This window comes from Toxotes jaculatrix, chromosome 6 (assembly GCF_017976425.1).
Source record: "Toxotes jaculatrix isolate fToxJac2 chromosome 6, fToxJac2.pri, whole genome shotgun sequence".
NCBI lineage: Eukaryota > Metazoa > Chordata > Actinopteri > Toxotidae > Toxotes > Toxotes jaculatrix.
Genome location: NC_054399.1, coordinates 18,396,831 through 18,409,267, shown reverse-complemented (window position 1 = coordinate 18,409,267; position 12,437 = coordinate 18,396,831). Strand labels below are relative to the sequence as shown.

The 12,437-nt window shown below is 41.5% G+C and overlaps 1 protein-coding gene across 2 annotated transcripts in view; it reads left to right on the top strand.

Moving 5' to 3' along the window:
* The first annotated feature begins 450 nt into the window (after positions 1-450).
* The window catches only part of ror1 (receptor tyrosine kinase-like orphan receptor 1), a 113,544-nt gene continuing 101,557 nt past the window's right edge, over positions 451-12,437 (top strand). For both annotated transcript variants that reach the window (XM_041041203.1, XM_041041202.1), the window contains exon 1: positions 451-758. In XM_041041203.1, coding sequence (XP_040897137.1) covers positions 653-758 — 106 coding nt within the window. In that variant the 5' untranslated portion in view covers positions 451-652. The remainder of the gene's footprint in view (positions 759-12,437) is intronic.

Below are 12,437 nucleotides of genomic sequence, written 5' to 3'. Positions count from 1 at the left end.
ACCTTGCAAATTGCAAAGTCAGCTTTCAGCTGAAGGTCATTCTTGGCCATATAAACAGTGGCTGTGTTAGTTGTGTTAGCAGCTGTTCTGGAGCTTTGTAAATTTCCATTCTTCTCGGGACTCCACATTTCTCAGGACTTCTCCATGCTGGCTCTAAAGTTGAGACTGAAAGTACCTTGAAATCTTTCGAAAAACATCCATCTTGATGCTTCCTGCTGAGTTGTGAATCTAAACTTTCAATTTACCTACATGCATTTCTAGAATTTAAATGTCTCTGAATGACTCTGACAGTTCCTGTAATGAACACGTGGAGGCGACACATGGCTAATCAGAGCCATGTGGCTCCTGTGGGCACAAGTCTCCTCGATGAATTTGTAGGAAGGATTGCGCTCAGTTTGAGAGAGAGACAGAGGGGGAAAGTGAGCTGGGCTCCAGAGAGGAGGGAAGAGTCAGAAACCAGGACAGACGGAGACAACTTTCTTCCAGACTCACATTTTTCACGGAGAGAGTTTTGGTGCGCTTTGGAAAAAGCGCACAAGTTATTAAGTCACTGAATTTTGAGTCGTCGGATTTTTTTTGGAGGAGCTCGAAATTAAATTGTGAGTGCGGTGGATGTGAACAACAGGCGAAGGTTTAACACAGAGCCGGAGGAATGTATCCAACTCGGACAGCGGCGTGCCAGCGTCTCTGGAGATGTCCAGCCTGCGCTCTCTGGATCGCCCTGCTCCTCCAAAGCGTCCTGGACCTGAGCGCGTCTGGTAAGTCTCAAGACTTTGTCCCCCCCCTACCTCGGAAATCATTCCCGTCTTTCCCCTGTTTCTCTGCTGGCATTACCCACTTTGCGGCTCATCTCAACACGAGTGAATTTAAACGATGTAATCTGTCAAGTTTGACTAAAAATCACTGGATGCACTGTGACTTTATTGCACTTTAAAGATACTTTAAGTCATCCATCAGCATGTTCATAGAGGGATGTATATTTTTTTAAGACCAGTCTTGTTTGTTTTTCCCTCCTGAACGCATCTCGTTAATGTCCTGACACTGTTGTTCTATCGATTTAAAGCAGAGCTGTTTGCCATCATTCAGACTCCTCTCACATGTAAATGGTCTTTGGTTTTTAGATTATCGCCCTATTGTCACTCTGAACCCTCTGCACGGGGAAAGATTTGACTCCATTGACGGACAATAGGGGGGCTCTTAACTAGTCAGCTGGATAGCTATTGTGCCTCTATCCGCAACCCCCAGTAATACAGGTCAATTTAAAGATAAGGGATACATGGCGTCCCATTGAAGAGGCAAACAGCTGCTGTATTTAACATTTAGGTTTGGCTGATATCAGTAGTGTAGTGCCTGTCTAACCCGGCCTGTGGCCTCGAAGAAGTAATACAAGAGTCTGCGTTAATTGCCTTTTACAAAACAAACACTAAAATCCATCCTCAGTGTAATTGCCTGTGCACTATGGTTGAACGTTTTAGTTTATTTTTTGCTCTTTCAGCAGTCTCAGAAATTATATTTTGTTTGTGTGTGTGTATGTGTATTCACATCTGAAGGATAGAGTGGCCTGATGGTAAATGTAGGCCTAACTGGCTTTTGGTTGACTAATATAAGTATGATTGAATTCAGTTTGAATTCAATTTGAATTGTTTATGAAGCCGCTCATGGAAAGCGTTTTCTTTTTTTTTTGTCCTCTGGCTTTTAAGTGTATAGGAAGTATAAAACAATCCTCCCATCCCTGATGGGTAGTGATGAATTATCTCCAGAAGGTTTTTCGGGGGTTTGTTTGGATTATCTCTGTCCTCCTTAAATGCTTTTGGCTGTTATTTACAGTGGAGGTGTACGGTAAAGCGGTTTGCTATGGCTCTTCCTTTACAGTCTCTTTCTTCTTGTCTATCTTTCGGTCTCTCTTTCTTGCTCTGGGACAGGGAGAAATGTTAATCCACATTACTTCACTGGATGAGCTGGCTATCATGTGTTCAAGTGGAGTTTTGTGATTGAATGTGGATTCTTTTTTTTTCCTGTATATCCCAATAATTCTTGCTTCAGTGTAGCCTTAACACTTATGGACAAGAAAATGACACCCGTTAAGATGCTGTGCCCTCCAGTTGTCAATGCAAAAACTTGACCTCTTGTTCACTGCAAATGACGCAGCTCCAGGATGTGTTTGTAGATGATAACACTGGGAGTCTTGTCTCTTTTCTGGCACACTTTGATGGGAATGGTCAGAGAGAAACAACAGTGTGGTTCAGCTGTAATCAGATGTGAGGAGAAGATTGCAACACCCTGTGATCAGTGGCCAGTGGATATAATATGGCTGTACTGTGGAGTCATCTGAGCAAACGTGACGGGGAAGAAACTGAAAGGCTGTCTTTCTTTAGTGCTGTCTGGTTTACTGGTCAGTCTGCGAGCTATCAGCCAGAGGTCAGAGGTCGCTGGACTGTCACTGTGGTTCAAAGGCCAGCATTTCTAGGAACACGCAGGGCTTCCCCTGGCCACAGCAAGGGAGTTTTGTTTACACTGCAGACTTGAGGTATAAACCAACAATAAAAACGTGTGCATGCATTGCTTATGTATTTTAAGGAACTGTATATACTCTAAGCTGCTTACAATACCTGAAACTGGGTTGGCTCACTAGACATCACACCACATACACTGCTCAAAAAAGAAAACTTACATGCTCACAAAATTCTGATTAGAGTAAGTGATCGGGCTGGAAATAAAAAAAAAAAACAGGTTTGTACTTGTGTTCCTATTGCCATGAGCAGTTTAGGCATCACTATCAAGTTGCGTCCAGGTGCTAATCTAAACAAGGATGGAATCGTGTGGAACAGATCATGAGATTTTGTTCTCATAAGCATTGGTTCATTTGCAAATCACAGTTGTCCTATTCTGGTGGTCTTTTCCATGTGTTTATGCTCAATTGAAAAAAACTAAAACACCCACACAGGTTTTGCAGCATGGAAATCAGATTTTTTTTTTTTTGCTGAGAGTGGGGAACAATCAGATTACCACAGTGCAAGTAAATGCACAGTTTATTTAAACCTAAGATACTGTAGGTGCAGCATATTTTCAAAACAGTCACTGTCATTCCATCTATCACCCTTTGCTCTCGAGCTCCAAAGTAATAGTCTGTGACATGTTCATAAAAATAATTTGACAACAATGTTTTCCAACTATATAAACTGTGTAAATGTTTCTGAATGTGGGACATTCACCTCTGAACATAAAAGGTCCTCTGCAGGGCAGTGACTATGTGAAATCTGTTTAGAGTTGCATTTAGCCTTTTAATAACACTCAGGAAGGCTATAAATCATGTTGGGTGGAACTGCCTCAGTACAGTTTTCAACAGGACACACTGTTGACACTAAAGGCACTTCACCCCTGGAAAAAAATGTCCTCCGTCCTACAGGCTGAGTGTGTAGGAGCTTGTCCTGCTCTCCCTGCTACTGAGATGTCTATCTGCACTGTTATATGTCTTCTGGCGTTTTCTCAGACAGATATTAGGGGAGCGATTTACACGGAGGTGAAAGAGATGTCAAAGTTTATGGTCTATGTATGTATGCATCATTCTTAAATTTATGCAAATCAGCCACCCCCTCTGGTGGTTTCTAGTTTGCTCAGCACATTTCATCATTGCAATATTGCTAGGATTTCTCCATTATGAATGACCATATTCATTTTATCGATATTTTGTCCAGATGGTCTGGGAAATACTGGGCTCCGTCATGGTCTGAGTGGTACATCTCTTTCAGATAGATGAGTCCGCTGTGCTTAAAACTCAACTCCCACTCTGCACAGTGCACGCTACACCAACTCAGGCATCAAGTGCTGTGCATCCCTAAAAGCTTTTGGCAGACACAGAAGAATGTGGCAGGAACTATATGTGTGAAACAGATGTATGGTCTTTTTCTGGGAGAAGGGGGGGTGAATTTTTTTTTTTTTTTGAGACAGTTTGACTCCATTTTGAGCGTGTGAAATGGGAAGAAAGTCAGACATTAATTTAATCAGAACATGGCCATAAATCATATGCCTCGACTCTGTTTTATGTCACTGATTTAAAACATTGGTGTGTAAACCATGTTGCGCCCTGGCAATTACCTACTTCCCACTCGTTGTTAAGCACATGTGCTTGCCAAGGCTCAGTGTGCCTCAGTGTTGCCATAGGGCAAACTGTTTGGTGAATATTGTGTGCTAATTGTTTAACTGATGTGGAGCCAGTGAGCGATTTTCTTTAAACAATAAAAAAAAGCTGATAACTGATTTTCAGTGCTTTTTTTTCCTAACTTCTGTACATTGTTTTTTTTGTGCTTTTGTTGTAGTTGTTTTGCAACCAGGACTACATCATTTATGGCTATAGAACTCACGAAATAGGAAGTTTCCTCATGATGTGAGATGCCAGTAATGGTACAGTTGTTTTCCATTGAGCTGCTGGCTGGAATGTCCTGATAATATGTTGTCAATGCTTGGTTTACAGAGGAATTTTGGAAGGAGCCTGATTTAGGTTTTCCTTCTTTGTAGATCTACTCTCTGCCAAGTTGAGCAAAAGCCTTTGTATAAGTAGTAAGAAGTGTAAATTTCCTGAATTTGCGTAATATTGGCTGAAAAATGCTCTTATTTCCACAAATCGGACTCTGAGGAGCATGCTTGTTTTCTAGTGGTCAGAGTTCCTCGGAGAGGCAGCGTTTAATCAAAAGCTAAACACAGCTCAGTCAGATCCTTGTTGGAGACGTTTGATAAAGTTTCTGCCACTACAAACTGTAGCCAAGCGTGAAAACCTTTTTCCTGCAATTTACTGTCTGCACAGGAGGCCAGTCTGTGCGAGAGAGAAAAACCTCGACAGGGCTCAGGGAAATGTAGCACGGGATTAAGAGAAGGAACAAAACACACTGGTTGAGGTTTTAGTGATGCGGTTGAGAAGACGGTGTGTAGATGACAGTGTGTCACTTCAAAGATTTGAACAGAGGGAGAGTCTGGACTGAGTGAGGAAGTGAGCTGCGGCAAGGTAGCATTAATTTTAGTCACATGTGCAGGGTACATTAATAGAATAAAATTATGTTTGCCCTTTTCCATTGATTGACCTGTGCTCTGTGTGTCCAACTACAAATTACATTCTGTACCACTTATTCAAAACTGTCTGTGTTGATGTCTTTCAACTGCTGTCTGGAAGACAAATTACGCCTGCCACATAAAAAATGTTCTCTGCTGTACTTTATACACAAAATACAATGAGTCCTTTGCTGCAGTTGTAAGGCAAGCTGTTAGTGCAAGAGTGTGCTGATGACAAAGTGACACTTTAATGAGTAATGGAATAAGCCTCACAAACTGCATATCAATTTCCCATATGGACTTGGCACAGTTTAGTGTTGAGGACTGCAGGGAAAAGAGGTCTTAATTTCATCGAGACCACTCTTGGTTGCAGTTTTATCAAATTACTACTTTGCTAGCGTCCTCTGCTGCTAGCTTTGCTCCGGCTTAATATGTGGCGATCATGCTACATTTCATTTAATAGGGGTTAGGATGAAACATGGCTTTTTCAGTTCCTGTATATGTGTCAGAGTAAATCTTTTTAAACCCTGTTTGCATAGCATTAAGAGCTTCAGAAACCCCCACTGCCAGCAGACGGGCAGATCTCCCTCCACCCACAATTAGGTCTTTGTAGAACACCACACTCCCTCCAAGGTATTAAATACCTCAAACTTTATGGGCTTCTCTGCCAAAAATATTAGAATTTATTTTCCAAAAAATGTGTCAGTCAGTGTAGGTTTTTTTTTCACTTGATCAGCTTTGATCAGCCGTTGCTCAAAGATGTGTCACTGTCAAACTTCTGCTTGTGTGAAATCAGTCGTTCTTCCTTCATATTTTTTTATGTTTGCCGCATGCTCATCCTTTTCACAGCCTTCCTCAAGTAGTTGGCCAAACCACTTAGTCTGAGGAGGTGAAGTGCAATTGTCACACTAACCAAATCATCTGTATCCTTGGCAGCAAATGGCATTCAACTTTGAGAAGTCAGAGCTCAATGAAAGGTCAAAAGCACTAGTCAAGTACATGCTGTTTGTGGATACAAATGATGTGTGTTTCTTTAGAAAACTTGTTAATATTCGTCCCTCAGAGTATGTTTTCAGTAGTACGCACAGACCTACTTTCTTCCTGCTAGAGATCAGAAAAAAAGTCAACCCCTCAGTCACCCCACCACCATCAGCATGACATCAAAACTCCTTGGCACTCCTCTTATCTGGCTGGCACAAGACAAAAGCTGGCACCATCTCCCTGTTTTCTTTTTTGCTGTCTTTCTCACTTTCCTGGCTGGATTCTCTCTCTCACACACACACATCGTCCATTTCCCTCTGTGTCTCTACAGTTCATTTTGGCCGTTGGGTGGCTCCTCCACTTCGCCCTTCTTGCCTGGCTGACTGACATGCTGCTCTTGGCTGCTCTGTGTGTGTTTACTCAACAATAACTGAGAGCAGGGTGGCTCCGCACCAGCTCCTGCTCTCTTTAGAGACACAACCATAACGACTCACACTGGCCTTTGGTAATAGTTTTTCGGTAAATAGCATCTTCAGTTTGAGCAACATGGATCTTATGTGATGCAATCTGACATAAAATGCTTACTTCATACTTTTAGTTCATTCATTACGGTTATGTGATGATTATGAGGGGGGAGTTTAATCACAGTTTGGCTCTCTCAGTATCAGTCCTGATACGTCTTTGTGGCTCCACGTCTGCTGTTTTGCCCACACAATACTGTGGTTACACTGCGAAACCATTGGACCATCAGCTCCACTGAGACATTTATATAAACTTATCACTCTGCTGTTATTAATAGAACATCATCACATGTATTTTTTTTTCACAGTTGTGGATTTCCAACATTATTCTTGGCAACTTCATCAGTCAAATCTCTCTTTGTCTTTGTTTCTGTCTAGCACATTTCCCCTGTAATACTGTGTAATGGGGAAAGTGTGTTCACTCATCTTGTGAAATTATTGAACTGATGTGTGGACTGCAGGAAATTGAATTTTACGGGGCATTTAATGATTTGTGGTCAGTGCAAATTAATTCAGTGATTCCCGTTTTAATGTGTGTGTGTATGTCTGTGCATGTATATGTGTAACATACAGACAGAAGTGTGTTTGGCAGTCTTTGGTCTTTTATGGCTTCGTAATTACAATCAGTAGCTATAGAAACTATAATCCTGTTGCAGCCTGACGTTGAGGAATTCTGTCTTTTGAAGATTAGTTCCTCTGAATGGGTTTTATTTTTAAGCTCCCAGTTTAACAAGTCTGCTTTGGCCACCAAATTGATTTGTGGATCTGATGAAGTCATAACAATAAGATTGTGACTGTCTGAGGTTTTTCCCCTTAACTTGTTTTCTGTGGGGGATTCAAATTTGATATGTTTCATGGGCACTTCTTGAACCTACAGACTGAACTATTGTGTTTAAAGGGAGTGTGTCTTGCAGATTATCACCTGATCAAATCATTTTTTAATTAACCTGTATATAGATCATATTGTCTTATCAAACGGCTGTTTGACTGTGAAGTGATCCAGCTCTTGAATATCTGCTGCCAGTGTTGCAACAGATCTTCAATTTACTGTTGCCTCCACATGTATTGTTGTCCTCCATCTTCCATCATTGCTGTGGGCACTGACTGTATGTTGTGTAATGTGTTTTTCTACTCCATTGAAAAAGTTTGGCAGGCTTATGCTATATGTATGTTAGGTGTTGCATAACTATGAAATGGGATTCATTGTGATCGTTGTTCGTTGGCAATTTTTCCCTTCTCTGTCTGCTTTAATTTCTCCATATTAAAAAAAAAAATTCTAATCTAAAGAAAGTCCAAATCTGAACTGCATCATTGTAATGTTCGTATTAGGTGGTACTCAAAAATGAAAAGAAATAACCATGATTTTATCAAATCAGGGCATGACTTAATTTATAATTAACTTGAGATTGAACTGTGTTTCCTGTGCTGCCACACTTCAGCCATCGATCAGGTGACTATGTTGAGCATTCAAAGTTGTTTTAAGTTGTAACAGCATAAACATAAATGTATAACTCTGTGATTGGCTATAATGGAATTCTAAGTGAACAAAAGTGAGGGAAAATTGTCTTAAAATGCACCAATTTTAGTTGTGAAAATCGTGTGTGAACAGGCAGCCAAAAATGAAGGGGAAAATGGTGCCTTTTAGATTTAGTTGGCCTAGTGTAGACATGGCCTTAAACAGTGTTTAATTTAAATGTATCTGCTTGAGAGTGGACATGGACTTACCATGTTTGTTTAACCAAAGGCTTTGTCACACTGTTCTCTAAGCAAACCCCCCATTAACCAGCAGCTAGTGCTTAAACAGCCACTTGAGTCACACACAAAAGGCTTAAGAGGGGCTGCCTTGAACTGGTGGCTCAGTACTGTTGTGTTGTGATGTTGTCACATTAAGCAGCACTTTCTTTTATCCTATACGGACAGAACCATCCAGCGTAGAAGCAGTGCTGCTGTGATTTGCCAGCAAAACAAAGTCCATTTGAACGTCCACCATACCTGCAAAATGTGACAGTAACGTCCAGGGACAAAAATTATAACAGGAACCAGAAACCATAAATAAAGCAGTGACTTAGCATGAACAGAAAAAGGCACCAAAGACCATAAGAAATTTGACACAAATGGAAATTCCCTTTCTATCCATTCTAATCCTGTGTTGACCACACTGACCAAGGAATCTGGAGTTAAAGGTCTTACTGGCTGTAATTCTGAAGTACTGTTAGTTAAATGCCCATCTTCCAAACCACTGCTGGCTAGCCATCTGTCTAATTCAGCACCAACTGGGAAATCATTGCCCATGTGGCATTAGAAGTGGTCAAGTATTGTCTCATGAATCAAACTTAGTGATAGGGCATAAGGAAAATTCTTCAATGATTGGGCGAGTCTTTTGAATTGCATTTTTAAAAATTCAAGATGAAATTTGAAAAGATCATGGTCTTTTTTTCCCCCAGAAACTGGAGAGTAGAGTAGCTGGGAGTATGAGAGTGTGCAGATTATGACATGCTCAACGCTGAGAGTTTTGGCAAATCTTCAAAGCTTTCTTCACAGTCTTGGGGAAAAAGCTGTTGCCATACCCACACACTCTTTGGTAGCCTCTTAAATCCATTTTGGCTTGATGGCGTTGCCATACGGCAGCTTCTTTCAAGGCAAAGCTATTGACTTCTTTGTAGCCCAGCTATCCAGATTGTGGGTCTGTTTTAAACGGAAACAAGTGAGTGAAAAGAATAGCAGGGTGGAAGGACACAGTCAGTCGTTTTGCACTACTGACTGTCCAGATGCTTTAACCAGAGGCTCATAGAATCACTGAGGGAGTCCTGCGTTTGATGTCTTAGCGTCTGTGGGTTTTCGTGGTTAAATCTGCAGGAATGATAATGAAATGGTATGGAATATTCATAGTGCAGGAATCTGTCTTTGTGTTACTGTGACAGAAGTTATGCTATCTTCTCCACTTCTGTCTCCTTCTCATTCAGTCAGAGAGTTGAGCTCATGCATGGAGAACTCTGTATTTAACCCGGGGTGGGCAGAAAGGAATCTCATCAGCTCGGACGCTCCCTACCAGGAATTTATACATTTATCCTGTGGGCTGCCGAATGCCGGTCATGCCCTCCATAGAATCTCTCTCTCTCTGAGGCGTATGAAAAAAAAATCATGGTGAGTGTTGAGGGGAAAATTGAGTTTACCCGTTAAAACAGCCCCCCCCCCCCCCCCCCCCCCCATTTTTCATGGTTCCATTTTAAACAGTCATTTAATTTCCAGGTAGATGTTTATCAAGGCTGACACTGACTTGGAACAACCCGAGTTTAAGTTTACTTACTGGTGTTCTTGTGTCCTGCATGCCAACAGTCCACTCACACCTCACTCTTATTTTCCCGTCTCTCAGTATATCTGTCTCTGTCTTTCCCTGACTCTCTCCCCACTCCCCTCCTTCTCTCAGAGAGCATTGATTTCAGCAGGGCAGGAAATGAAACTCCATTGCCCTGCAACTCCCAGCAGGAGAGGGAGACCTGGGGAGGGAAAGAGGAAGAGGTTCACTGAGAAAAAGAAGTTCAATACTAGTTTTTTAGAAAGGGATGAAAAGATTGATAGTGTGAGGATGTGAGTGAGGATGGGGATGGGTCTGGCTCAGCACAGAGAAAGCTGAGAGGGCTAAGAAAGATACTGAGATGAGAAAATATTTTCATAATGGCGTTTGACTGACAGCAGGCTTAAATGGACTCACAGTTAGTCACATCGACCAAAAGGCTGAAACATTTGACTCATTAAAAAAACACACGATAGAAACGTGGACAGAAATAAACAGCCGCTGAGCAAGAGCGAAGAAAGGGGCTCTCACTAGTCGAGGACTTTATCTTTGACAACTCCTGACCTTCATCCCTCTATCAGAAGTCAATGATCTTCTCCTCAGAGGGGCCTATATAAGAAGCTTAGACCCGCGTGATCCCGCTGCCTGTTTGTTTAACCTCTGCGTGGCTGCCTCAGCGGCGCTAAGCTTTGCCCACAAGAGCTCATTACCTCTCAGCCCTCTGTCTCGCTTACTATTTCATCCAGGCGTCGTGCATGGGTTTAAAGACCTCAGAGTAGGTACACTGTTAAAATATAAGTTAAACTCACATCAACACTTACGCTTGCAAAATAGCAATATTTTCAGTATCCAGTTTGGAAATGTTGAGCAATGCATGCAGACAGTACGATTTCCTAACAGGAGAAAACAGATTCCCAGCATTTCACTGTCGCACAGTAATCTTTAGTGGAACATAAAACCTGTCATGTCACTACAACCATAATTGGAGCAAAGGAGAGATGGCATAGCTTCAGCATCTTTCCAGACGTTTAGCCACAGTCCCACTACACTTAAATAGAATATTTATTGAGCTTTTCATAGAGTTGAACAACTGTTTATACTGTTGCATGCATTGTGTAATGATGTTTTGCAACAAGGCTGGGGCCCTTCCCTGTAGATGTATGCAGCCTTAAGGGTCCTGTGGCAAAAAAAAAAAACAAAATCCCAGCTATGGGCATTGCAGCTTATTATTCCTGACATGCTCTGTTGAAGCGCTGATTCAAAATGGGCCTGTGCTGATAATTCGGAGCGAGACAGATCACCGTGGCTGTGATTCATGACTGTTTGAGTGGAAGTTCAAACATTAGTGGAGTCGGTCCGAAGTTTCCCCTGCTGGTACTGTTCAACAGTTTGGACTACTGTCAGCTCACGGCAGGGACTTGTAGTAGAGTTTGGCAGGCCAGGAGTTTGTCTGAGCTTTCCTTGTTTTACCCTTTCTCCAACTTTTTCTCCTACTTGTCTTTGACCTATTGTCCTCGCTCTTCTCAGCATCTGAAAATTTGTCCAAAGCAGAGGATTTGTCATAAAAAGTGTTTGTATTCCAGTTATTTCGGTTATATGCTGGAGCAAGTTCTGTTCTGGCTCATTGTTATTGTTACGTTAGTTGTCTATGTGTCTACGAGCAGACAGCAGTGACCTGTTGTCCCCCACTGCCCTCGCTTTGCACCCCAGGCGTTGTTAGTCCATTTACTCTTTTAATTTAAACTTGATATAACTCCAGCCAGGTGTCCAGCTTAACCTCCTACCCATGATGGCTGTGAGCAGGAGTGGACATTGTCTTTTGTCTTGATATTTGCTTCTGTGTGCATGTGAGTACACACACGTGCCCCTCCAAACATTTGTCGCTCACCAGCATTAAAAAAACTTCTAAGTAAAGGTCTTTTTATAGCCACTAAGAATAGCAGACACTCTTCCATAAACTTTGAGGGTAAAGCTATTGTTCTGTGATCAGAGTTGTAACAAGAAAATAATAATGTAGCGTCCTAGTGCACATTTTTTTCCATTTCCTTCCATACCAGTTATGATTATTGTGGTAAATATGTTCTAATAAGTAAAAATGCTCAGCCTTGCACATCTTGATAGACACTGAGTGGAAAATATAAAACAGATATTGTGGCTCAGAATCTCTGTTTAGATATTGCTGTGAAATTCATTTCATTCGAGGGAAAAAAAAGCATATCCTGCTCATCATCCTGAACACAAAACCACTCTCTTGTTATCTGCTCCAGAAATTGCCTTCCTTTTAATTATTTGTCTTTGGTTTCCATATTTTTATTGGTAGTTGTTCATGTTTTCATGGTTTTATGTGCCTCACTATACAATAATCAGGGTGCACTATGACACAGAATGAGACATCATGTCAGATTTTTAGCAAGTGCCTCCATATAAGCTGTAGACCTGTGGGATTATTTAAGGAAAGCACAATTTTCTTGCCCACTGCCCTCCATGTTTAATTTACATAAATAACCCATTGCTAGTAAATTGCTGTGCTGTAAGCTAGTAAATGTGTTTAGGAAGTAACCCAAGCACTCTGCTGCTCGCTGAATGAGTTACATCAC